General features: G+C 42.9%; 1 protein-coding gene across 2 annotated transcripts in view; it reads left to right on the forward strand.

Moving 5' to 3' along the window:
* LRRC56 (leucine rich repeat containing 56) overlaps window positions 1-27926 on the forward strand; it is a 650173-nt gene that overhangs the window by 121037 nt on the left and 501210 nt on the right. For both annotated transcript variants that reach the window (XM_078682840.1, XM_078682841.1), the window contains one exon: window positions 21011-21071. In XM_078682840.1, coding sequence (XP_078538966.1) covers window positions 21011-21071 — 61 coding nt within the window. The remainder of the gene's footprint in view (window positions 1-21010; window positions 21072-27926) is intronic.

Raw genomic sequence — 27926 nt, forward strand, 5'->3', positions numbered from 1 at the left:
TGGTCTCCGGAAGAAAGGTTGTCTCACATCAACCTTCTGGAATTGAGGGCGATACGTTTGGCGCTCAAGGCCTTCCTCCCTTCCCTTCGCGGTCGTTCGGTTCAAGTCCTAACGGACAACACGACTGCGATGTGGTACATCAACAAGCAGGGAGGAGTAGGGTCGCAGTGTCTCTGCAGAGAGGCTCTGCGTCTCTGGTCCTGGGTTCAGGACCATCAGATTTGTCTGGTGGCAAATCATCTGGCCGGAGTTCTGAACGTTCGTGCAGACAGTCTCAGTCGGCAGTTCTCTGCCGACCACGAGTGGAGGCTTCACCCGGAGGTTGTTCACGACATCTTTCGGATGTGGGGGACTCCTCGGGTGGATCTATTTGCCACTCGCGAGAATGCTCACTGCCTTTCATTTTGCAGTCTCCAGTATCCGATGCAAGGAGCATTGGGGGACGCGTTTCAGTTGAGTTGGGGAGATCAACTCCTTTACGCGTTTCCTCCCATACCTTTGATTCCTCGGGTTCTGAGGAAGATTCGTCAAGACCGGGCCCAAGTCATATTGGTCGCCCCGGATTGGCCAAGAAGGGTGTGGTACTCAGACCTTCTCCACCTCTCCTCTCACCCGCCGCTCCGTCTCCCTCACAGGGCAGACCTCCTCTCTCAGATGGGGGGCAGGTTCTACACCCCCACCTCCAGACATTACACCTTCATGCCTGGAGATTGAACGGGGCAACTTGAGTTCTTTTTCTCTCCCTCACGAGGTGGTGGATGTCATTCTCTCTGCCAGGCGTGACACCACTAAGTCTATTTACTCCTATAGGTGGTCAAAATTTGTTTCTTGGTGCAGGGAGAGAGATGTTGACCCTTTGAAGGCTCATTTGTCTAATATTTTACAATTTGCCCTTTATCTGGCGCAGCAAGGTTTGGCTGTGGCCACGGTCAAGGGGTATCTTTCAGCCTTATCGGCGTTTCTATGCTTGCCGGATCAGCCATCTCTCTTTAAATCTCCGGTGGTTTTGAGATTCTTGAGGGGTCTCATAAATATGTTCCCTCCTACTCCTTTTGTTGTTCCTCATTGGGATTTGAATCTTGTGCTGACCTTTTTAATGGGTTCTCCCTTCGAACCCTTGCACAAGTGTCCATTGAGGCTTCTCTCTTTTAAAACGATCTTCCTCGTTGCAATCACCTCGGCAAGGAGGGTAAGTGAGCTTCAAGCTCTAAGTTCCAAACCCCCATTCCTGACCATTCATGCTGAAAGGATGGTTCTCAGGACCAGGGCTGCTTTTCTGCCTAAGGTGGTGACTCCTTTCCATCTTGGGCAGTCCATTACCCTTCCTACCTTCTATCCTCCCCCTCACCCGTCTAAGGAGGAAGAGAGACTGCACCGCCTGGACCCTAAGAGGGCGGTGTCGTTCTATCTGGACAGGACTAAAGACTTCCGGATGGACGACCAGCTGTTTGTTGGTTTTGCTGGCTGCAAGAAGGGCAGAGCGGTGCACAAGCGCACACTTTCCAGATGGATAATCCTGTGCATCAAGATCTGCTACTCCCTTGCTGGTAAGGACCCTCCTGAGGGTATTAGAGCACATTCTACTAGAGCAAAGTCTGCAACATCTGCTTTGTCTAGGGGTGTACCTGTTGAGGATATTTGCAAGGCCGCGACTTGGGCCTCCCTCCACACTTTCGCAAAGCATTACTGCTTGGATACCGAGGTGAGGAGGGATGGCCACTTCGCGCGCTCTGTCCTCCAAGACTTCCTGGTGTAGCAGAGTGGGCACCCTCCTCCGGGAGTGGGGACTGCTGTGGGAATCTATTCACAAGGTGAGGAATCCACACGGCAGATGTATCTATCAGAAGAACAAGTTACTTACCTTCGGTAACGCTTTTTCTGGTAGATACTATATCTGCCTGTGGATTCCTCACTGACCCACCCGCCTCCCCGTTGTCCACTCTGCTATACCTGGTCTTTCTGTATATATGGTTTATACTATTGATTTAGTTCTATATGTACTGTGTACATTGTATATTTGCATATTTGCTATCGTTGGTCCGTCCGTGTGCCTCGAAGGCACGGAAAAAAGGGCGGAACTGACGTCATCACGCCGGCGTGGGCCTGATATGGGGTCGGTGACGTCAGACGGAGTCGCGCGCGATGCCGTGCTCCTGTGACGTCGCCCACGTCGGCGTACTACGAAGAAAATTTCCGAACGTTGCTGGCGCAAGGGGGATATTCACAAGGTGAGGAATCCACAGGCAGATATAGTATCTACCAGAAAAAGCGTTACCGAAGGTAAGTAACTTGTTCCTTACACACCCACTCATACACCCAAAAAACCACTCACACCCAGTCACCGACCCATGCGGACACTCACATACCCACAAACTCATACAGCCACTCATACACTGACACATACCCACCCAGCTACTCTCACACCCACTCACAGACACATACAGGCATTCATGCATCCACCGACAGACCCACAAAATCTCTCACACACCCACTCAAAGACCCATACAGTGACTCACACACCCACTCGCAGACCCATATACCCACTCACAAACCCACTCACCTCCCTGTACAGCCATTCACGCATCCACTCTCAAAGGTTACAGGTTACAGTTAGAAAATACAGTTAAAAAAACTTTGAAATTCACTAAAGTAACAAAGGTTACAGGGACGTTATAGCTAGGAAATGGAAATTTAGAAAACTTTAGAAAGTCATTGAAAAAAACAAACCTACAGGGACGTTATAGTTCGGCTCAGATTTTACATGTACAAAACCACAGAAATTCAGCAGTTATGGTTACCTGAGCTAACTATAAATTACACCCACGCAATGCACTGCTTATGACCTCACATATTACATCACTCATGATATGATCAGTGACATCAGTGATGACATCTCAAATAACATCACTGATATCATCCACAGAACAACTCACATATCCATTCACACACCCACACAACCACTCATACACCCATTCATTCATCCATACAACCAGTTACACACCAGCTCACTCATCCATTGAGCCACTCATACACCCATCCAGGGGTGTGGAATTTAATAAAATATCTACTTGTCCATGGGGCAGGTTGCTTCATAAATCTACTTGTCCTATAACAAAATCCACTAACCCCTTTGGTGCCATGTAGTGCGGCGACAAATTATGGAAGCAATCTCCTTATTTAAGAGCTCTGATATAGCCTCTCTGATTATGCCAGGGCTCATACCATAATAGTGTTTGAAAACTTGCAATCCCCTTATGTTGCCACATTTCGCAACTCTACATCCTGGGGCTGAAGGTAGTGGTAAGTAATAGTTCTAGGGTTAGAATGCCCTTTTGAGTCTGCACAAACATACTAACTTGCATGTTTTGAGGGTTTTCAACAACTCTAATCTTTCCCCATACTGAGAAATGTTGGAAATTTACTCCTGACAATGGCAGATGTAAACCTTCTTCCAGATTTGGGAAAAAGTGGTTGGAAGGAAAGTGAACCTACAAACACTTTCGCATGAGCAAATCTACACATGCATATTTTCTCATGCTAAAATGCAGCTCACAAATATTTTCTAGGAATACTATATTGTGTCCTACTTCTGTAAATTCTTGGAAATTCACAAACCATATAGCTGCACTTAATGCAAGGACATACACCATGGGTGCACTTTTGAGACTTTCTTTAATAATTGGGCCCCTAATTTGATCTGTCGTTGAATGTGACCTTTTGTGTTTATTAAAATTCTGTCTCTCTCTCTGTATCAGCTGGCTTCACTGTGAGTGAAGGCATTCTGCTCTTTGACAAGGAGCAAATCGGCACACAAAGTAATGTAAAAAATGCAAGTAACTACTGTGGCAGGGTGTGCTTTTTGAGACCAAAAACAATTTTTACTTTTGCCAATGTTTGTTATAATGGTTAAAACCAAGCCAAAACAAGTCACACATTGACAAAATTAAAAAGCTGACCACCAATTTCTGACCTCCTGGCTTTGCCAATGCTTGTTTATTTTTGTTCCCTATATTCTTATTGGAACTGGTCACACATATTTTCCATTATGAGTATTTTTGGGAAACACTAGTATGCATCAACACATGTTACTAAATGATGCTACAGATAAATGGTACCTGAAATTTTACAGTAGTTTAGCTAAATGTTTTTTTCTTGCTTTCATTTTTTTATGCCACTGGAGTCAAGCTATCATGGCTTATGAGGGGTGAAACCCGGAAACCGTTCCTAGGATGTTGTTTTCAGTCCAAGGAGAACCTGGCCTGGCAATTCAGGCTGGACTGTTCCCATTGGGCACAGGGTCAAGAAGGATTTGCATATGGCTGTGTTAATACTGGAATGGCATGGGGAGCAAAAAAACGACGGATTTCGGCCCAGATCTCTGTATTGAGGTGAATGTATGACATTGTTCCGCATTCTGTCCATCAATTGTTCTTTTTTTATTTTTTTATGAACATTCTATTTTGAAAGCAAATAATGATCAGTCGTGCTTTCAAGCTTCTGCAAATATTTGGAACAAATCAGAGAGCATTCTGGGAGCATTAGACATAGCCTTATATTGCTAAACTTTGAAAACGTGTGTACACATTTTTATACTGGAACCACTGTCAGCAGTGGAGTCAGAGCTTACAACATTTACTTAAAGCGCTCATCCTAATAATAAAGGCTTTCAATTAATGAACCATAAATACAAGTTTGAACAGCGTTAATATATGGCCAAAATATTACCTTAACTGCAGACAGTGCCCTTCCCTGATCCATAATACAGTACTGCAAACTGGCAGCCAAAGCGTTTGTGCTGCAGGGGGTTGGGCCTACTTGTCCCAAGGACAAAATACACATGAAAACGTGTTACCCTTGATCCCAAACAATATGTCCTGGGCTTCAGGATATAGGAATTCCACATGCCTTGATGCCATTCACCCATACACCTACTCACACACCGTCACTCATGCAGCCACTCACTCATGCAGCCACGCATATTGCCAGTCATTCAGTCACACAGCCACTCACTCACTCATACAACTCAGACATCCACTTATACACCCACACAACCTCTAACATACTCATTCACACAACCGCTACTCACCCATACAGCTATTCACACAGACACTCACTCTCCAATACAGCTGCTCACTTAACCAAACACCTACTCACCCATACAGCCACTTACACACCCAGTCGCTCACTCACACAGCCACTCACACAGCCACTGTCACACATACATTGACTCACGCATCCACTCACAAACTTGACATTGGAGATGTCATCAGTGATGTCATCAGTCATAAGCAGTGCATTGTGGGGGCATGAGTCATAGTTAGACCAGCTAACTATAACGGCTGAATTTCACTTGTTTTGTTATAAGTGAAATAGGAGCCTAGCTATAAGGTGCCTGTAACTTTTGTTTTTTTTAGTGAATTTGTAAGGTTTTCTAAATTCCATTTCTTAACCATAAAGTCCCTATAACCCTTGTTTTTTTCAGTGAATTTCAAAGGTTTTTTAAGTGCTAATTCCTAGCTATAACTTCACTGCAACCTTTGTTTTTTTCAGTGATTTTCAATGTTTTTTAAGTATTAATCGTGTTTACAGAGGGGTGGAGAAAGGGTGCAGGCCTCCAACCAGCTCTCAGGGATCCCACTGAGTAGAACTTACAGAAGGTACCAGGAGGACGTCTTGGCCCCCAGTGTCCCTCAGGAGTAAAGTGGGCTTCATGCCCCAACCAATAGTGCGGCAGGAGCCGTGTTTGCACAGTCGGGTGGCCTACAAAGACCTTTAGCAATCCCACTGCGTGGGATTTATTAGAGGTAACAGGAGGGGCAAAAAAACATTTTCTTAAAGAAAAATTTGCTGCGAATTTGCAGCAAAAATTAAAAAAAATCAAGACAAAAAATAAACGCAGGCTCCCATGCTTGTTTTGAAAAGGGCCCCCGGAGGGCCAGGTTTTAGGGGCATTTTATAAAAGAAGCAGGGTGGCTCAAGGGCCACCCTTCTGAGGCTCTTTGATCCACTGGGACCACCACCTCCCTGGGTTACTTATTAATTTAGGGTGGGAGCCACACGGACCTCCCTCCATTTACTCAAATGAGCCCTGGGATCACCACCTACCGGGGTTTTATTTAATGAATGGGAGCCACACGGACGCCGCCTCGTGGGCTGTTCCAAGCCCACCACCACCACCACCTCCTCGGAGCAAATTCATTAACAGAGCAGGGAGGCCACACAAACCCCCTGATCCCCGGGGACCACATATATGGCCCCAGGGACCACATATATGGACCCAAGAACCACCACCTCCCCAGGGGCAGATCCATGACAACAAAGGAAGGGGGGCGAGCGACCCCCCTCCTGGCGCCATATATGGCCCAGGGAACTACCACCATATTAAGGCTGGGCCCTGGGACATGGGGACCCTGGGGCTGAAATCAGCCCAGGGAGGAGGAACTCGTGGCCCCCCCTCCCCAATTCAGTTAATACCAGACCCTAGTAGGGGGGATGCTCAGCCACCCAATACGTTTTCGCGTGTAAAGGACAAATTACCTTAACTCCTGAGCTTGGTGAAGGCAAAGCAAGTGTGTTTTCCCAGCAATTCCATAATGAAAAAATTATCTGAAATCCTTCATAAAGGTGAATGCATCTTTGATGTATTGGAGCGCAATCTGTATGTGACTGTGATGAGTGGCTTCTTTCTTGTCCTATCCTGGTGAGAGCAGAGTTCATGGTTTTCCCTTTAAATAAGTACGAGAATGAAAATGTGCAAATCACTTGGAAGTTGCGCCCATTTGGCCATGCCCACCTTAGTAGTATAGAAATTAGCGTGGTGAGGCACTCTGTTGTCAATCAATGTTTTAAAGAGTCTTCTATGTGTCAGTTCATTTAGGTGCACATGGGGTATCACCGTCTGACTTCGGGGCGTCAGTGAAATTATCAAAGAAGTTACACTAGGTGTGACACACCTCACGTCCCCAAATTGCACTTTGGAGGGTTAATCAACCCTTTCAAAAAGCGTAAACCAAATATAATCCGAAAAAAATCAATTGTTGTACTTTCAGTGTTCAATGATTTATTGAAAGTTCAATGCACAATGTTGATCTTCACATGTGCTTTTAAACATTTCTCTTCTTGAACAATGAATTTCTTTTGGCATTAAATTGAGACATTGTCATGTTGAAATTCCCAATGCATTTTGGGATTATCCCTTCATTAGGGGAGTCCATACTCGGAAAAAAATGAGTAGTGTCCTATCAAAAGCTGAACACTCCCAGTTTCATATCTACATACAATTTAGGATAAAATGAAAAGGTGAACATTTAGTAGCCATCACCGTGAGTTGTGACTCGAATCTGTTGAAGAAAATGTGCAAATGACGAGCTAGAAAAGTGCTAACGTAAACCAAGCGTAACCGGCTGGAAACGTAAAAATTAATCGTGTTATCGGATCATGCTAGCTAAATCACTGATTTAAAAATAGAATCCATCCGAGGTAGTGCGCCTGCTAGTGAGTATAATCAAGTGCAAACAAGGTGCTGCCACGTTTAAAAGATCACGAAAATGAAGTAAGCATTCAATAAGAAACATCAATGGTGAACTTGCGGTTTCAAACGGGTGGGTGCACAAAGACATACCTAGTCAATGCCTTTCAATAAACTAAAGTGTTGTGGGTTGGCAGTAAGCCGAATAACAACCGGCTCTGCCAGCTCAGCGTGGGTATGCCAGTTACCAATTCTGAAATGACAAGAACGTGAAGCGACCACAATTATATTAAGTGCCTTATTTAAAAAAAGCCAAAATAGTGTGTCGTTGTCAATGACCTTATAACTTGAGTTACCTTGACGGTGTCTGTATATTTCATTCCGGTTGAGAACTTGAATGCCGCCATCCGCGTTCAGTGTTCGGTTAACACAGACTTATGGGAAAGGTGATAGACAGTGAGAAAGGACTGTGAAACTGGGTCAACAACGTACGTGAATCCGGCGTTGCCATATTGGAACGGGTGAAAAGTAAAGTGCAGAGACCCGAAATGGGTAATGTGTGGAAAGATTTGTGGGTATCGTGAGCCCATAGGTTTACCAAAAGTGAAAAATTTAAGTGAGGGAATTCAATAGGACGGATAATATCCTGTGTACCAATAATAAATGATGAAAATGTTCAATCCAAGCAAATAATATCCAGGATTAAGTATGCCCATGATACGTTGAAAATAACAATTCACGGTAATAATGAATGCTACATTTTTAGACTATAGATCTACAGCCAGTTGCTGTGAAAGCATGAATATTTACAAAAAACAACTGTATTCCAATTTGTCATTACGACCATTCGGATGGCAAGAGTTCAATTTTTTAATCCAGATAAGTTCACGCTGTAATAAACTTTTCCTGTTGTCAACTCCTTCTAGTATGGGCACCAGTTCCAATGCCAAGAATCTCAATTGGCTGATGTTATGCTTATGATTGGTGAAGTGCACTGCTACGAGTGACCTTTCAGAGTGAGTTTGGATATTACTTTTGTGCTCTGTCAAGCATACTTTTATCTTCCTTTCTGTTTTGCCGACATATGTCAGACCACAAGTGCATTTGAGAAGATAAATTAGCTTCTTAGAATCGCATGTGGTAGTTGTTTGCAATTTAATCAAAGTACCCTTGGTGGGATGATTAATGGTTGTTCCCTTTATGATGTTGTTGCAATGTCCACAGTTCAAGCAAGGGATGGTACCTTTATGTGCTCCTTTAGTGCCTTGTTTCCATTTCTATAGGAGTTCTTTGAGATTTTTTGTACGTTAAAAAGTGAAAAGAGGATTGGTGTTAAAGATTCCATTGAAGTCTGGTTCATTCGTGAACATTGGCTAGTATTTCAACATTATTTTCTTTATTTGTTTACTTCTTCGTGAAAATGTTGATACAAAGACAGGTCTTTCACTTGTCTCTTCTTTCCTGGAAGTATTTAGTAGTGTGCCTCTGTCTGTGAGGTCAACTCTGTTAATAGCGCTTTCCAAAATGTTACTTGGATACTTCCTTTCCTTAAATCGGTTAAGTAGTCTGTTTTGTTGACTTCATATTGGTCATCACTGGATGTAATTCTTTTAGCTCACAAAAACTGCGAGTATGGCTGGTGATATTTTAAGGATACAGGATGGCAGCTGTTGTAATGTAAGGTATTATTTCTGTCAGTGCTTTTTATGTAGTTGTTGGTAACCAATCTATTGCCCTGTATATTGACCAATACATCCAGAAATGGCAGTTGATACTGCTCAATGCTGCTAGTGAACTTAATGCTGTCTTCAATGTTATTGACATATAAAAAAATTGCAACAAGTCAGATTTGGAACCTTTCCAAATTAAAAAGATATCGTCTATGTACCTTCAGTATGCCATCCGGTGGGTACTCCATGCATTGTTGGATAAAATGTGATCAATTTCAAAGTGGTGCATGTAGAAATTCGCATAACAAGGTGCTGCACAATTGCCCATGGAAGTTATGGACAGTTGTTGATAATAGTCATCATTCCATCGAAAGTAACTATGAAACAGTGTAAAATGCAAAAAGAGCTATCAAGAAATTCTTAAGGTCTTCGTTGATGTTGTAATTCAATAGGAATGATTCCACTGCTTAAATGCCTTGATGGTGAGGAATGGATGTATACAGTGAGCATACGTCAATGGTGCATAATGTGATAGGTATGTCTTCATCAAACTGTAAATCGCTGACTTTATTCAGGAAATCTGCTATGTAGGCATGTTCTGGACTATAGGTTGTGAATAACGGTCAAGGTATTTTCCTGTAGGTTCATGAATTGTATTTTTTGTGGAAAAAATTGGTTGAAATGGTGGTTTATGTAAATGTTTCATGTGAATGACGTTTCCACTTATTTGAAATTATCCAACAATCCCACAGAAGAGTTTCAAAAGATCCTACGATCCATTGTTTATAAAGCTTGTGAATCGGGAGTCATCACAGAAAATGACAAAAAATACTTACTGATTGATCATCCGTGTATTGCTTTGTTCGCCCTAAGTTGGCAGGATATGCCCAGACGTGGGTCCCTTGCTCACTATGCCACTGGATTCAAGCTAGCCTGGCTGATGACTGCTGATTAGCCAGAAACCGGTCCCAGGATGCTTGTTTCTGGTCCAGGGAAGACATTGCTTGGTAATTTGGGCTGGACTGTTCCCATGAGGCACAGGGTCAGACGGATTTGCATATGGCCTTGTCTGAACTGGCGTGGTGGAGTGAGCTAAAGAATGATGATGCATTAAAGCCAGATCAGTTGACTGGGGGTGAGTGCTTGAATTGTTCAACACACCTTCAATCATCCCCTTTGGTATTGCAAAGTTATTGGCAAAACAAAAAATGTTCTTCCTATGGAAAGTAGGTCCTAACTATAACTACCTACTGGCGACCGCCAGTAGATAATACACACACACGTACACACACACACACACACACACACACACAATATAATATTATACACATGGTGCTAAAAATAAATAGATATATAGAAACATATTATACTATATAAAAAAACAATAAAGAATATCAGTGAAGGCACCCAGAGCACCTATATAGAAAATGGTACTGCAGAGGTAAAATCAGCGGATCACAATTATATTCAATGAATTGAGAAATTGAAAGTAACATGCGATATGAAGATTAAGTAATATAAAAAACTTCTATTGTTTACAATCGTGGAGAAGAGGGAATGAAATAGGATAGCGTATGGAAAATGCATTGCCATTGTAACTGAAACTGTTCATTTTGAGAAAGTGTGCAATAATGAGACCTTGATCACATGACAACGCTCATGGTTACCTTCCCCCCTTTTAAACTGACATGTGCAAAATTGATTCACAGTTCGGCAATAGACCTAGAAGAAATATATTCTTCCAATCTCAGTCTGAGTACGTTTTCCTATTTCAGAATACAAATAGATTAATACATTTAAATTTGTGTATATCCACTGATCCTCTATATACATTAATAAACTTCATAATAAAAGTCTAAAAATTACTTGAATAAAAAGACATATATATAAATAAATATATACTGTGCATGAGTAAAAAGTAGTGTAAAATAAAATTACTTATTAAAACACTTAATTTCTAATTTCCTTGGAATAAATATATAAATATTTACTTAAAATCAGTTTTGACTTATTTCAAATGATTTTTTTCAGAGGTCAGCAAATTTGTATTGGCAATCAAAATTGAGGCATAAATGCATTGTGTTCGCACAATGTAACTTATTCAGTATTTTCTCTTGTATTTTGATACTAGTCAAAAAGCCACTCCTTGATTCTAACTGTCATTCGTATATTACTGTTGTTTTGCAAAATGATTTCTAAAGTGCAAATACTGTGTGAATAAAAATTATATAGTGAACAATGTGCATCCCATACCTTTGTTCTAAAACAATAAGTTCCATATTTGTTTGATTTTTTATTTATAAAGTTTCTTTCGGGGTTGAAATTAACAAAACACTATGGGCCCGATGTAGGTGGCAAATACCGGTCGGAAACGGCCGAATTCGGCCGTTTCCGACTGGTATTTGGCATCTTGAGATGTAGGGGGCCAGATTTGACAGATTCTGTAAATTTACCGAATCAGTAAATTTACAGAATCTGTAAAATACTGAATCGGTATTTTTACCGATTTGGTACCTTTCAGATGTAGGTGGGACTCTTCTGAGTCCCAAAGGCCCTACAAATTCGGTATTTTACCACCCAATCCAATTGGGTGTTAAAATACCGAATTCAGGTGTGCATGCACATGTGTGCATGCCCACCTAGCCATGTGACAGACAGACATGCCCTTAGGGCATGTCTGTGTGCCACATGGCGCACATGCCTATTTTTGTGGTGCCAGAGGGTGTCAAAGTGACACCCCCTGCAGCCTTGCCAAATTCGGTATTTACCGATTCTGTAATTACAGAATCGGTATTGCCCATTGATTCCTATGGGCTTCAAGGCCCATAGGAATCAATGGGCAATACCGATTCGGTATTTACAGATTCGGTAAATACCGAATCTTAACGATTCGGTATTTACAGAATCTGTAATACCTACATCTCCCCCCTTCATATTTACCGACTCTTAAATACCGAATCGGTAAAATTCGGTATTTAAGAGTCGGTAAATATGAATTACCTACATCTGGCCCTATATCTCTGGTTTTGGTTGGTTAGGCGGCCTCTTTTGGTTCAGTTAATTACCTAAATCTACACTCCTTATGACTTGAAGATTGGCATAATACAATAAATAAATAAATAAATACATTTTTTGTTTCCGCATGTACTTGACCCAACAATTAATTTATAGGCAAGTATACAGGTCTTCTGTTGTGTTCAAACCTCCTGAGGCCTTACTGTCACAGTTGAGAATGTATGTAGTTTCTAACTTCCTCAACTGCCCCTCTCTATCTCCCCCTCGCCTATTTATGGGGATAGTATCTATTAGATAGTACCAGAGCTCTTTCAGTTTGTTTTGATGTTTCTCCTTGAAGTGTCTTGCAACTGGGTAGGTATGATCGTTATTATTGATCGCTCGGATGTGTTGCAAGATTCTTTTGTGGGCAGGTAAGTTAGTACTACCCACATATTTGAGGTTGCAAGAACACTCTAAAACGTAGATGACGTATTCAGTTTTGCAATACAATGGTTTATTAATCTTAAATATGTTCTCACTAAATGCTGTTCTGTAAGTTTTGGTATTGACTCCATACTGGCATGCCTTACAGCTTTTACATTTTGTAAAAACATTCTGGAGCCACCATTTTCTTTGCTCCTTCACTTCTGGGCTGCTACTCACTAAGCTGTTATGCATGGTTGGAGCTCTCTTGTAAGTTACCACTACTTTACCAGAGATTGTGTCACCTATAACTGGGTCACTTCTTACAATTGGCCAGTTACGTTGCATAATTTTCTTTATTTCTTTTTGCTGGGCATTATAAGTTAGAATTGACCTAACTTCGGGTGACTTTTGCTCTGCATTATACCCTGAGCACCTACATAGAAAATGGTACTGCAGAGGTAAAATCAGTGGATCACAATTATATTCAGTGAATTGAGAAATTGAAAGTAACATGCGATATGAAGATTAAGTAATACAAACTGCTGATTTTTCTATTGTTTACAATCGTGGAGAGGAGGGAATGAAATTGGATAGCGTATTAAAAATGCATTGTCATTGTAACTGAAACTGTTAATTTTGAGAAAGTGTGTAACAATGAGACCGTCTGCCAGTGTTCTCAAAAAGGTGGAATCTGTTAAAGAAAGAATGTCTTGAAAAAGTGAAACCTATGAATTCAGAAATTGTCTACTTTACAAATATGTTGAGAAATGGAGAAACAAAATGATATATAACATATTATGATCTCTCTTACATGTAATATTCCAGGACTTTTTAAATCTCACGGTTTAAAAAAAAGAGACAGTTTGTACCCAAACTCTTTATGACCCTGTGGAAGGCTACGGCCAAAATGCGTCGGTCTTGTATTGTCCTGTTTATGAATTAAAGTGAATAATAAATATACGTCACCTTGATGGAGCTGTGCGTCTTGTTTCCTTATTTTAGTACTCTGGAGTGAGGACAGAGATTGGGAACGGATTTCTAAACAGTATATATATATTATATATATATTTATATACACACACATATATTTATACATATATGAACATATAAATATATATATAGGGTAAATAAAATTCCCTTTTCGTGAAGCTCACGGAGTCAGCGCCTTTTCTTTTTATCTCGACGTTAAAGGTTTGGATGTTATACATAGGGGCGTGCCGGAACCCCTTACGCTGACCCTCCTCGCTTTGGTGCTCTCCGTTACCTGGCAAACCCAAATGGATGTTCTTCAAGATTGAGGAAAACAAAGAGCCCCCCGAGCCTGCAAACAAAACGGCCGACGCTGATAGACTGCCACGGCGTGTGCTGCTTCGTCTCTTGTGTATGCCGGAGGGTATCCGAGGTACGAGGTAAGCCCGCATGTGCGTTGATCGGCGCTGGGAGTGTGAACAAGGTGGCAGACGGGAGAGGTTGTCCGTAGTGCTGTTCAGCAAAAAGCGGCAGTGGGTTTCAAAAAAGGAAAAAATTATTCCCTAACTAAAACAAGCGATGGCTGAGGAGTGGGTGCGTGAACGCATGGAGGCGGCATTGGACATTTTTAGTGAAACAAATAGTGTTGATAGTCCCACCACATCGGGACAAGGTGCAGATCAACCATCTGAGGGAACCACCATCAAAACTCTATTAAGAGACTTTGAACGATTCAGAAAACGGGAAATTTCAAAATGGTGGGAATGTACATCATTGGGTAAATACTTGGAGGTGGGTCGGGTACCTCGAGGACTGAGTGTATTGGTAGTACCGACCTATGAAAACCCAGATCTAGCGATGCTGCAGGAATGGGCAGATAACAACGCCCAGTATTCCAGGAATTCGCTACAAATATTGGTAAAATATGCTGCCACTGATCGAGAGAAAATTCTGGCGCAACTGGAAGTTGTCAGCAAAGAACTGGAGAGTCATGTGAACCAAGTAGAAATTAACAAAGCTATGGTGGATATTAAATCAAGAGTGGAAAAATACGAGCAAACCATCAAAGAACGTAAGGCAGTCAAATTTCAAAGAGACCGCAATGATTATCTAAAAGGAAGGATCTATACTTTCGCCCGAAAGTTCGATAATATCAGAAGGCAAAAATTACCCACCATCACCGGCGATTCACAAGAAGGATCTGTCCCCAGCGAATCAGAGGCGAGCTCTGGAGCAGAATCCGACCCAGGCACTGAAGGCACTCGTGGTCCGTTACAAAACGTGCCAACTCCCGTGGATGAATTTGCTTTTTTACGGGAAGATCGCCTGAGAAGTCTCAGGTCATGGCAACCACGCCCAGAGTACAACAAGAAAAACAGAAATCAAGGTGCTGACGGCGCAAGAACAGAAGATGGGGTAAGCAGAAAACAACAAACAACAAAAAAACAGACATACAGGGCGAACAGGAGACAATAAATCTAGACAATGAATATAACCACACAGTGATAAACTTATCAGATATGGCGCTCTCAAATAAGGATGAAATAATTTTGACAAGAGGTTTGTCGTATTGTAAAAGAACTAATTTCGACTACATACACACCCGCATAGACTTGCATCAGTTTATAAGGAAACTGAAACTGCGCAAACACTACATCAACACCAAAGACAAAAATATGAATCGGGATAAGGAGTTAACATCTGTTAATGAACAAACTAGTTGGACAGTGGCGGACATGGATTTTATCCAGGAGATGGCTGAATTGGATAAAGATGGAGGAAGCCAAGAGTATTTGTGGAATACAGAAATGGCAGCACAATATGCCGGTATCAACATCTCTGAATCCGCTAAAACATCCTTCAGACCAAAATCAACCTTTTGTCCACTAATGCCTAAAGACAATTTAGACATCTTTTCAGATAAGGTGATCAAAGATTTGAAACAGTTGTCCCTAGAAAGCAGCAATGACTTTTTGAAATCAAGGAGAAATGAAAGAACCGAATACGAGAGTGTAATGAATAAAATCAAGGCGTGAAAGGACATTATGGTACGAATGTCAGACAAAGGTGGGAATGTGGTCCTATGGCCCCAATAAATGTACAACAAAGAAGCCTCTCTGCATCTATCTGACAGGGAGTGTTATGTCAGAATCAGCGCCACCAACGTAACAAATATACAGGAAAGATACCATCAATGTTTGTACACTTGGAAATCTGCAGGACTAATCTCAAAGCAAGAATTTGATTTTTTAAGAAACAATTATCCGGTGACACCGCACCTGTACCTCATTCCCAAAATTCATAAAGATGAACTGTGCCCCCCGGGGAGGCCCATAATATCGGCAATCGGGGGGCTCTTTGAGAATACCAGCAAGTTCATCGACTTTTTCTTACAACCCTTCGTACGTAACTTGCCCTCGTACATAAAAGACAGTGGTGATTTTTTAACAAAAATCTACGATACTGACTGGCATTCGGACCTTGTCCTGGTAACTTTAGATGTGCAAAGTTTGTACACAAGTATTCGACACCATGATGGGCTGCACGCAATAAAACATTATCTTGACACTAGGGACATAACACTACACCAGCACACAGCCATGTTATTACAGATGGTGGAATGGTGTCTCGAAAACAATACATTTATGTTAAACAGGCTTCTCTATCGTCAGATTCAGGGGAGTGCCATGGGTACTTGCTTCGCCCCCAGCTATGCTAATTTGCATATGGGCTGGTGGGAGGAGCAAGTACTCATGGCAGAACACAGCACAGAAATGTCCAACAATGTGTTGAAATACAGTCGTTATATTGGCGACATTTTTTTGCTGTGGAAGGGCAGTGAAGAAAGTGCAAGATTATTTGCTGAGAAACTAAATGAGAATTCTTTGAACTTAAAGTTCACATGCAACACCAGCAAATCTTCTGTTGTTTTCTTGGACTTAGAACTATTTGTTTCTGAGAACAAGATTCAAACAAGAACTTACAGAAAACCCACTTCCGGCAATACCATCTTACATGCCGGAAGTTTCCACCCACACAGCCTGATTTCCAGTATCCCCTATGCTGAGTGTCTCAGAATGAAACGGAATTGTAGTACGCAAGAAGGTTTTTAATCATCCAAAGATCAGTTATTCAAGAGACTACGTACAAGAGGCTACTCAGATAAAGTGTTAAAAACAGCAGAAGATAAATGCTTAACGAAGAGTAGAGAGAGCCTGTTGTTTCAGAACAAATCAATCGTAACATCTATAGAAGAAAAAAATGAGACACCTAGAATTATCACAGGGTACAATGCCTACCATACCCGAGTACGTAAAATCTTGTACAGGCACTGGCCCATAGTGCGTAGTGATCCTGCATTAGGAACAATATGTACCAAGTTGCCGCAGATTACCTACAGAAGGGCAAAATCCATGAAACAGGAACTGGTATCTAACATTCCGAGCCAACCAAAAAACACTAATTGGCTCTCCAATAAGAAAGGATTTTTCAAGTGCACTAAGTGCAAAGCTTGTCAGTACGGGGTCAATGTTAACAAAGTACACCTTCCATTAAGGAAAACACCATTAGAGTTGAAAGGGGCCTACAATTGCAAGACAGATTACGCAATCTATGTCCTTCAGTGTACTTGTAAAAAGCGTTATGTTGGAAGCACTCTACATCCGGTCCATGTAAGAATTTTACACCATTTGAGAGCAGTGACCAATGACGATCAAAGCTATCCGGTGGCTCGCCACATTAACGCTTTTCATAAAGGGAGAACAGAAGACCTGCAATACTTTGTGATCGATAGTATTAGCAAAAACATCAGAGGTGGCAATAGACTCCTAGCACTTAGGAGGCTGGAGTCGAGATATATTATTCTTCTCGACACCAAAACACCAAACGGGTTAAATTCTGACGAAGCTTTAAGTGTACACCTGTAACATCACATTTTATTGGAAAGTAGCCCGTTACCTGTAATTTCATGAGTAGATTAATATAGATTGGCTCCATGCTAACTCACGTATCCCACTCCTCTGAACCTTCACAGTGTGGATACTAGTGTAATACCAGAGTATCAGCACACTTCAATTAAAAAACATTAGGCACTCTTAATTTCAATAGTCGTTAGGAGCACACAGGGTAAGTAGAATAGGAAAATCATGTATAATGAACCCACACAATTTTGTACTGAATGGTCTTAAATTATCATGAATTATGGTGTATACATGAAAGCACATAATGAGCCAACAATGATTTTGCCCACTGGGGCTTAATTCTATTTCAATAATTCTATTGTCACTTTGAATTAATTGTCAGAATTATAGATGATTTACATGGTGGTAATTTGCAAGGCATATAACGTTTAAGTACTGAGACAAACTCAAAGTGTGGTTCGATTATTCTGTAACAATGCAATTAGTCACAGTTGGTGTTTATTTTTAGCACTTTTAAAATTATTATTTTGGCTGTTGGTCACATACATATATGCATCTATATTGGCACGTGCATTTGTTAATGAGTTCATCATCATTGTTTTGGGCATAGAGTATTTAGAAATATGAGATTTTGCGATGTATTGTATCTGAGAAAGTTGAATTAATTTACAATCATGTATAATAATCGCAAACTGCACTTGCAGTAGATTTCATTCATAAAGTAATGCCCAAGCACGACAAAATCTTACATTAGAATCATGTGTAAAAAGATTTCTTCCATGTTTATTAAACAGCCGATGTAAACAATGAACGTCATCAAACTGCTCCGACGATGGAGTTGTGCATATGTATATAAACTGTCGTTTTTATATGGGAAGTTGTTGTGACCAAGGCGGTTTGTCCGCCGAAACGCGTTAAGCCATCTGCACAGGGTAAATAAAATTCCCTTTTCGTGAAGCTCACGGAGTCAGCGCCTTTTCTTTTTATCTCGACGTTAAAGGTTTGGATGTTATATATATATATACGCGTTTGTAACCTTGCCAAATTGCGAAGAAATCGAATTAAACTTTGGCAAACCACGCAAGAGAGGCTTTGAGTGCTCTTATTTGGAAAAAACGAGTCCCGAGGATTGAGGGACCCGGTGTTGGAAAAAAAAAAAAAAATATATATATATATATATATATATATATATATATATATATATATATATATATATATATATATATACATACATATACATCCACATCCACATCCATTGTTACTTTGCTTTGAGATTGTCGTTGGTGGTCGAAACGCATTTAATATATAAAACGAATTTCGTAGCACGCCCTGCATCACAAAATGCGATGCAGCGCGCGCTGCGAAATTTGTTTTATTAATTAAATTGTTTACTTACCTCCAATTATCCATATTCTGGTTTTTAGCACCCCCCACCCTGCTCCTCACCCGCCCCGCCTTTCTGCCCCACCGGAACTCCCTCCACGGGCCGCGGCTGTGTGTTACCATTTTCTCTCTCTCTCTCTCACTCTCTCTCTCGCTCTTTCGCTCACTGTCTCTCTCTCTCTCTCTATATATATATATATATATATATATACAGATATATATATATATATATATATATATATAGAGAGAGAGAGAGAGAGAGACACACACATGTTTAGGGATTATACCTACCTATTACATTTTTACCATGCATGTGCCTTTGCCAACCAATTTTCGTGGTAGAGGCATCTGTGGTAAAAGGACATGCTTTGTAAAAATGTTCACTCTAAATGCATGCCTGGTAATGAAGCATGCGTTATATTGAAGGTGTTGTAAAGGCATGCATGGTAATTGCATGTGTGGTTCTGTCATACAACCATTTCTGCTTCAAGAATGCTGATGACAGCCAGATGTAGAGATCTTTGTGCCTTTGTTTGAATGCTCCTGCTTGGAGACAACCTCACTACCTGCAGCAGGAGCATTTACATTGTTCAAAGGCTGTGTCTGCACAACAGTTCGAAAACGACACTTAAAAATAAATCACCACAAACCTGTTCCAAAACATAAGCAGCAGATCCATTTCCCCTGTTGGAAAATGAGTATAAAAGTTGGAATCAAACAATCCCATTTTGCTCCAGTTCATTTTGCTAGAGGAAGGATGTGATCTGCAGAGTACTTGAAGAGCTGCTGTGTAACCAGTGCAGATGTTTGCATGACATCCAGTCTCCCAGAGGTGAGAGGTCTTGCGTTTGGAAGTCTGCCTACCTGCTTAGAGGCAGAAGGAAAGTGCCTGGCTTTGCAGGAAGACAGACTGTCCAGGAGGAGAAGCCCAGCTGTGTTGCCAAAGTGATGAACACTCAAAAGCAAATGACTGCCATCAGGAGCAAAGCCGGAACTGGTCCGTCATGAGGGGTCTTCTGGTCTCTCAGTGCAACTCCTGTAGTGGACTGTATAAAGAAATCTAGTTCAGAAACAACATTGTGCCAACCTGCACAATAGACTTTACAGTATTTTATTGTGTCTGTTGATTGACTGTTAAATTGTGAGCTCTTGACTCTCCACACTACCTTCCTGAGAAGCTTTTGATTTCTTGCTACCATGAGAGTCAAGTACAGAAGGGATGTATATGGTGTAGTTTGCAGATTCATAGTAGGACGGACCCCAAGACACCAGTGACAAACAGCCTCAACCCCCACTTAGGGGGGTAGCTACCCCTGTTTGCACTGTCGAGCCAAAAGAGGGTCTGAAAAGTACCATACAGAATAACATATGAAAGAAGATACCCACACTTAAGTCCTACACAGTTTAATATATTTACCAATAAATTAACACATTGTAAGATCCAGAAACACTACGCCTGAACCTCCTTGCAAAGGTCCCCACCTGACTAAACCATCGGGCTCTTGATTCTGACAGACAAAGGATGTGCAGGATGACAGGAACATGCCTGCCCTCGCAGTTGAGACAGAGAATACAACCTGCAAAGTAAACACGAAGAAATGCTCAAAACAGAAAACATAGCTTACTTTGTGGCCAACAGGGATTGAAGGGCTTGTACCTTGAGCATGCACCAGTTTGTGCCCATCAGATTGTAAGGCAAATAAGGAGGTAACGTACAAATTGAAGCTACGACTGCAGAAATAATACCAGTTCTACTTCTGATCAATGAATATGTAATAACCCTAAGGAGTAGAGTGCTCAGGAATTAAGAATAGCAGATTATATTTTATTGTTCACACAAATCAAGATTTTATCCTGGTTTTACAAAGACGGAAAATAGAAAATGGAAAGAGCTAATATGTAGGAGACAGGGTATGAATGAATTCTGAAGATTAAAACGAAATATACATCCTCTTCAAATAGGGTTGAAGTAATTAAACTGGTCAAGTTGGCATTTTGTGTGAAATAGTTGTTACCATTACTTTCATTGTACGAACTGTGGGTGGAAAGAACCTGTCATGCCAATGTCCTTCATGGATGGAACCTTCTGCCAGCTGGCTGTTATGATGTCTGGCATGTGCTTACATTCTTAATACCTCTTACCAGCTGTCTATAAAAACGTGCCTTTGTTCCTTCAGGTGCCTATCTTCCTAATCTGAAACAACTGAAGCTAAACAACAGCCTAATTGTGTCTGTAAGGTAAGACAAGGCATATTCTTCTTACTTGTTAACACAATCTGTCTCTGTCTTCTTTTGTAAGTGCTTAAATAATTCCATAGCAATGTTTTGTCTTGCAGGTTTGCACTACACCCTTTAATATTCACTTCTCACAGTAACGTCGAGCATGATCTTTAATTTTCTATTAATTGTTTTCTATTAGATGGGAACCTGATCAGCATCCAAGTTTCTATTTAACACATCCTCCCTCTCTCTCAGATCGCTGATTTTAAATTTCACACCTTATAAGGTTCCAGAACCAAAGGAACTCATTTACTGTGTATCAAGCAACTTTTAAGATTTTTAGCGAACGTTTTACTAACATGGAATTGGTTTGTTTCCATAAATTATAAATATTAGACTTTTAGTCTAGTGCATTTTAACCCTTTGTATGCTGATGACGGAACCGCTCCGTCATCAGCTGCGGTGGCGCTGTGCTGATGATGGAGCGGTTCCGTCATGGCCCGGCCGCCGCGCCTGCGCGGCGCGGATTCCGCGCCTGCGCTGGTCGTTCTATCGAGCGGGCGGGGCCATGACGGAACCGCTCCATCATGAGCACAGCCCAACCGCGGCTGATGACGGAGCGGTTCCGTCACCAGCATGCGGCCGGCGCGCGGCCGCCCCGCCCCCTTAGCGCTGCGGCGGAATAGCCGCCGCAGTGAAGGGGTTAAAACAGTTAAACATATAATTCCCTGCATGTGAAACATCTTGTCAGCCTTTAGGCTATAAGCACAAGTGCTATTGTGAATTTTCGACACCACCATTAGGCAACAATGTGCTGTGATTGTGTGCTTTTTTGTTGGTCACTGACAGACCCCGGGGCAGATTTACTAATTCTGGCGCATCTCTGCTGATCAGCAGGGATGCGCCAGAAGAGTTGCAATGCATCTGCCCACCCGTGCGCCACCACTGAAGCGCCGCATTTACACTGCGGTGCACAGTGGCGCACGGATTGGCAGATGCGTGTCGCATCCCCTGTCGGAAAGGCGGTGTATTGCTGGATTTGCGTCACAAGCGCGAGGCAGCTCCAGCAACGCTCGGGGGTGCCCTTTCCCTAACATCCTGCATCAATCCTTTTGCCTGCTTCAAGCAGGCGCAGGGTTGTGATGCAGTATGGCCTTAAAAGTGACTGAGTGAAATCTTGTATGTTCCATCACGCCCCCTTCGGTCAGAGGGCCAGCATTTGGTGGTGGTCCCTCGGATTCGAAGAGCCCGGGCTGGTGCTGCTTCTTTCGTTATAGAGCTGCCACGCTATGGAACACACTTCCCGTGCAGATTCGGGGCTTTAACAACTACCTAGAATTCAGGAAGGCCATCAAGACTTTTCTCTTCCCCACTAACTAGCTGGTGTTGCACAGTGATGTTTCAGTCTTTCCTTCAGCGCCGGCGCTGCACTTTTGCTAGGGCAACTGTTTGCGCTATATAAAACACCTTAACATAACATAACTCAGTCACTATTAGGAGGCGTTCCAGCGCCGGAACACTCCGCCTACGCCAGAACGCCTACATGTGGCGCAGGGCTTTACAGCGTGATGCATCTCCCAGATGCGTCACGTTGTAAATATCCCGCAGCATGGCGCTGGCTTTGCACCGCTGCTCCGTCACAAAAGTGATGCAACGGCGGCGTAAAAGAGGCGCATGGGGCTTGTAAATCTGCCCCCCCTCATTTGGAGAGACCACAACGCAGGCAGGGGCTACTGGGCCTCGGTAATGGAGTTTTCTCGAAGCTCTGTTTATTTAGCATCATTATCAAGTACAACAAAAACGCAAAAAAGCACAGTAGGGTGCGCGGGACCTCAGGTCTATACCAGCAGCTAGTTCAAAGTCCAGTTTCACGTGTTGAGAAGTCCCGTCGCCCCCCCACCCCCATGTTCCGAAGAAGAAATACCTGTTTTATTACATCAAAACTTAGGGGTGACCCCCTCCCTCCTCCCCTTCCCTGATAATGGTGGTGTTTCTAGAATTCTTTGTCGGGGGCTTGAATGTGTCTTGGAGTTGAGGCGGTTAGAGCTTGACAATACATCCTCACGGGGACACTACTGTTCATCAAGCTCTACCAAGAGAGATCATCCGGCCCTCTTTTAGAATTGAAAGAGGTGCATGGCTTGTATCGAGGCGAGGCAGACCGCCGAGGGCATTCTGCTGGACATATGGCATACTAGTTGGCCCCATTTATACTTGAAATTCTTGTACTCGTCCCTGAAAATGTCAGCCAGCCGGTCCATGGAGAGAATTCTCCATAGGCATGCGTGTGTGCCATAGCGATATCCCGGGCGCGTCTTTTTTCTTCCACGCTGCTGCTATCAACAGTTTGGCCGCCCCCAAGCAGGCCCACATTATTGCCTTGTTGGTTTTAGATTGGTGTTCAGGGCATTAGGGATCAGGATCCCTAATGCCCAGCAGGACCCCCTCCATGGTCGTCGGGATGGGGTACCCCAGCATGTCTTTGATGTGTGAAAGTATTTCCTCCCAATAAGTACAGATGCCAGGGCAGTCCCATCAAATGTGACGGAAGTCCCCCAGCAGGCCACAGCCTCGCCAGCATAGGTCCGAGGTGTCTGGAAAAATCTGTTTGAGTTTAGTGGGATAGAGGTACCAGTCCAGGAGTGTCTTATAGTGTGCTTTCTGTAGAGCCTCTGATTTGTTGTGCCTAGTAAGGTCTCCCCATATGTGTTTCCACTCCTCCTCTGTGATATCCCTACCTATCACCTGTTCCCAGAATGTCATGTATAGTGCGCTTGGGGCGTGTAGCGTTGCTAATAGCATGGCATATAGTGAGGAGATTGCTCCTTTCATGGTACCTGCCCTTCATACCAGCTTCTCTATAGCTGTGTGTTCTCTGGTGGCAGCCTCTGATTTGTGGGAGGGAGACCCAGTGTTTAAGCTGGAGGTATTGATAGTGCTCGCTTTGCGCTACCTGGAAGGCCCCTATGCAACTCTAGAGTGTTAGCACATCATAATTATGAAACATGTCTGAGATCATTAAGCAGCTCCCTTCTCACCAATGATCAAAAGGTCTTTCGCGCATTGCAGGTGGGAAGGCAGGTTTAAAGTGAATTGGGGTGTACGGAGAGGGGAAAGAGGTCCAGCCCTCCCTCTTCGGGATTTCGTCCTATACTTTAAGTGTAGTTTGCGTCTTTTTTTGTCGCAGGAATTCTGCTCCTACACAGAACTGTGCATAGAGACTTAGAACCTCAGTGAATTAGGGTGTACCAAAACTCACCTCAGTTTCCAAAATCTCCTACCAGACTAGCAATCAGTGTCTCATTGGTTCTTCAATACCCCCAATGATTAGACAACCCAGAACATGGACTCAGGTAATGTGGAACAAGACATCCCAGATTGATCTGCCCACTATTGCCCTGTCCATGTGGAGCCAGTGCTTATCGGATTCTCTCATGGACCACTCTACAACCACCCGTAGATGGGCCGCTTGATAGTAAAGTGCGAAGTCTGGTAAGGCCACCCCCCTCCCCTTCTTTCTTTGGGCAATGTAGCACATGAAAGGGTAGTCGTGCCCTCCCCCCTTGTGAAATAAATTTAGTCATGAGCGAGCGTAATCGGGGCAGGAGATCGTGGTCAAGGTCAATAGGGAGTGCTTGGAAAAGGTATCGAAGTTTTGGTAGGACTGTCATCTTGACTGCGTTTATTCGTCCAAGCCAGGAGATGCATAAGGGCCTCCATCTCTTAAGGTCTTGTTGAAGTTGTGTCTCCAGAGAGGGGTAATTGGCCTTGTATAGGTCTTCAATTCTAGGGGTAAGTTGGATGACCAGGTACAAAAGGGAGCGTTTAGCCCACTGCAGGGAAGTCTGGTCTCTTAATCTCGTTGCCTCGGTTTCAGGGAGTGTGAGATTTAATATAGAGGATTTTGATAGGTTGACTTTAAAAACTGCCACTGCTTCAAATTTCCTCAGCTCCTCCTGTACCGCCCAAAGTGAGGAGCGTGGCTCCAAGAGCATAAGCAAAATATCATCCACAAAGAGTGATGATTTGTGTTCTGTACCCCCAAACCTTATTACCCTGATCTCCTCGCTTGCTTGGAATTGAACTGCTAGGGGTCCGATGCTAAGAGTGAATAAAAGAGTGAGAGCGGACATCCTTGTTGCTTCCCTCTATTAAGGGTAAAAAGGGAGTGAAGTGTTTCCGTTGACATGTACTCAGGATGTGTGGGAGATGATAGTTAGCCTTGACCATATTTAAAAATCTTCCCCCCAAAGACAAATTTCTGCATGGTGAGGAAGAGAAACGACCAATCCACCCTGTCAAAGGCTTTGTCAGAGTCCAGACCCACCAAGATTGCTGGGAGTTTAAATTTGGAAACTTTCTCAATTAAGTGAATGGTTCTTCGAATGTTGTCATGTGCCTGCCTTCCCTTTATAAAGCCTGATTGATCAGGGTGGACTAGTATGGGCATGAAGTCCTCCATCCTGGTGGCCAGAATCACTAAATAAAGTTTTGCATCGAGGTTGAGTAAAGCAATAGGCCTATAAGAGGCGCAGCTCTGGGGTTTTTCCCCAGGTATGGGAATACACGATATTACTGCCTCCGCCAACGAGGTCGAAACCTTGGCTTCCACTGCTATGGCGTTGAACAGCTCAGTGAGATAAGGTTTGGGGGATTTATAGAACTGCGCCGTCATACCATCAGGTCTGAAGGCCTGATGGCCTCATGGAGTTTGAGTTTGGTGATGGCCTGCCAGACCTCCTCTGCCATAATAGGATCATTTAACAGCTCATTGTCCTCTGGGGAGAGGTGGGGGAGGTCCAATGAATCGAGATAGTGTATATGCAGGGCTATATCTGGAGTGGGTGTCAAGGTAGAGGTCCCCATAAAACTTACCAAAGATATTGGTTTTGATTTCTTCTGAGTGGGTGATAAGACAGTCCCCATCCCAGATCCCCAATATATTTGCGTTCCCTTTTCTCTCGCAGCTGCATAGCTAAATAGGACCCTACTTTACCGCCATGCGCATATGATGTTTGCCGTAATTTCAACAGTGTGTATTCGGCGCATCTTAGCGTGGTGAGCTGTCGCTGCAGTGTGTGGGTTGGCGATACCTTATGGGCTTTCTCTACTACCTCAACTTACCCCTCGAGCGCTTCTCTTTCCTTAGTCCTCTGTTTTTTTAGGGCTGCGTTAATTGGGTGCATTTACCCCATAGTACTGTTTTGAATGCGTCCCAACTATTTTGCTGTGAAGTAGCCTGTGGGAGATTTAGGTCGAAGTATTCAGTGATGGAGCCCCTCAATTCGTCTTGCAGGACTTTGTACCTAGTGATCCATCCCAGAAAGCACCATCTCGATGTGCCTGGTTTTGTCCTATCCCAAGCCAGACTGATGGACACTAGGCTGTGATCTGAAACTGAGATTGGGAAACTCCGAGCCGCCTGCAAGGGGCTCAGAAACGTTTGACTGACAAAGATATAGTCAATACTGGAGTAGGACTGGTGAACGTGCGAGAAGTAGGTGTAGTCTTTGGTGGTAGGATATAGCGTTCACCAGGCATCGCGCAAGCCTAATGTGTGTTTTTTCTGTTTGACCCCTTTGGAGAAACTGTGGATAGCCGCCCTATGAGATTGAGAGCTGTCTAAATCAGCATACCATGTCAGGCTAAAATCTCATAGGAGAACCACTGGCCCCTCTGCAAACACGCTAATTGAGTCCAATATGGAGGACATGAATATTGTTTGTCCCCAGTTAGGCGCGTATAGGGAGATAAAAGTACATAGGGTGCTCGTAGCCTCCGCTTTACCATAATCACTCTCCCATCCCTGTTGGCCTTTATCGCTTCGGGTTCGAACTTGGCCGTGTTACGGAAGAAGAGAGCAACCCCTTTTTGTTTGGTGCTGGCAGAGGATTTGAAGATTAAAGGGTAATGTTTGTGGTGAAGCCGGAGCTCCTCTGACTTTTTGAGGTGCGTTTCTTGTAGTGCCACAACCTCAAACTGATAATCATGAATGTATTTCCCGATTTTGTGACGTTTGTGGGGCGAGTTCAGGCCTTTAAGGTTCCATGACGCTATGAAAACATTTGGCGTTTGTGTCCCCCGTCCCCCACCCTTCTGACCTCCCTCGTGAGCTGATCTCGTGTATTCGTGCCTCCCCCTCCCGGTAGCCTAGTATCTTGGGTGATCCCGCCACCTCTGACTGGCTGTCCAGTGTCCCCTGTGGAACCATAAACCGACTGCGTCCCCTCACCACCACCCTCTCCCCCTGAAAATAAAACCCCCAACAACCCCCGAAAACTATGTGCCGAAGAGCCAACGGGTTCTCAGTTCAGCTCTTCTCAAAGAAGGGAGTGTAATTCTGGGCGGTACGGACTAGGCCCGGACCCCCCGACTGCCGTACATTGAGTACATAGAGAACATCCCTAGGTATATTATCATGTCGTGATAATATTTTAAAATTTGCATATGTGATGTTTCTCTGCTTTTGTAAGTGTTAAATGTTTGTTGTGGTCTTAAAGAAATGTAAGACATTCATGCAAATAATCACATGGATTGTTTGTACCTTCAACAAAAAATTAAATGAAAACATAAGAAGTAAAATCTTTGAGAATAAAAAATAAAAAATATTGATTTATCTTTCAATCACGGCGAGTGTCACGTGTGATTGGTGCAAGTGATGAAAAATAATCTTCAGTATTGGCAGTGGTTTTGATGTATTATTTAGAGTTTTGTCTACCCTTACTGATTAAGGACCAGAACCCTTTTCTGTTTCATGGTAAAAAGTAGAAAGGTCACACTGCAATCACCTTGAACGCATGTGGAGGAAATCATACTACGTAGAAGCTAAAGCAGTTTACAAAGAGGCTCTAAATAACTTTCATAATGCTGAAC

The sequence above is a fragment of the Lissotriton helveticus genome, chromosome 3_1 (genome assembly GCF_964261635.1).
Source record: "Lissotriton helveticus chromosome 3_1, aLisHel1.1, whole genome shotgun sequence".
Classification (NCBI taxonomy): Eukaryota; Metazoa; Chordata; class Amphibia; order Caudata; family Salamandridae; genus Lissotriton; species Lissotriton helveticus.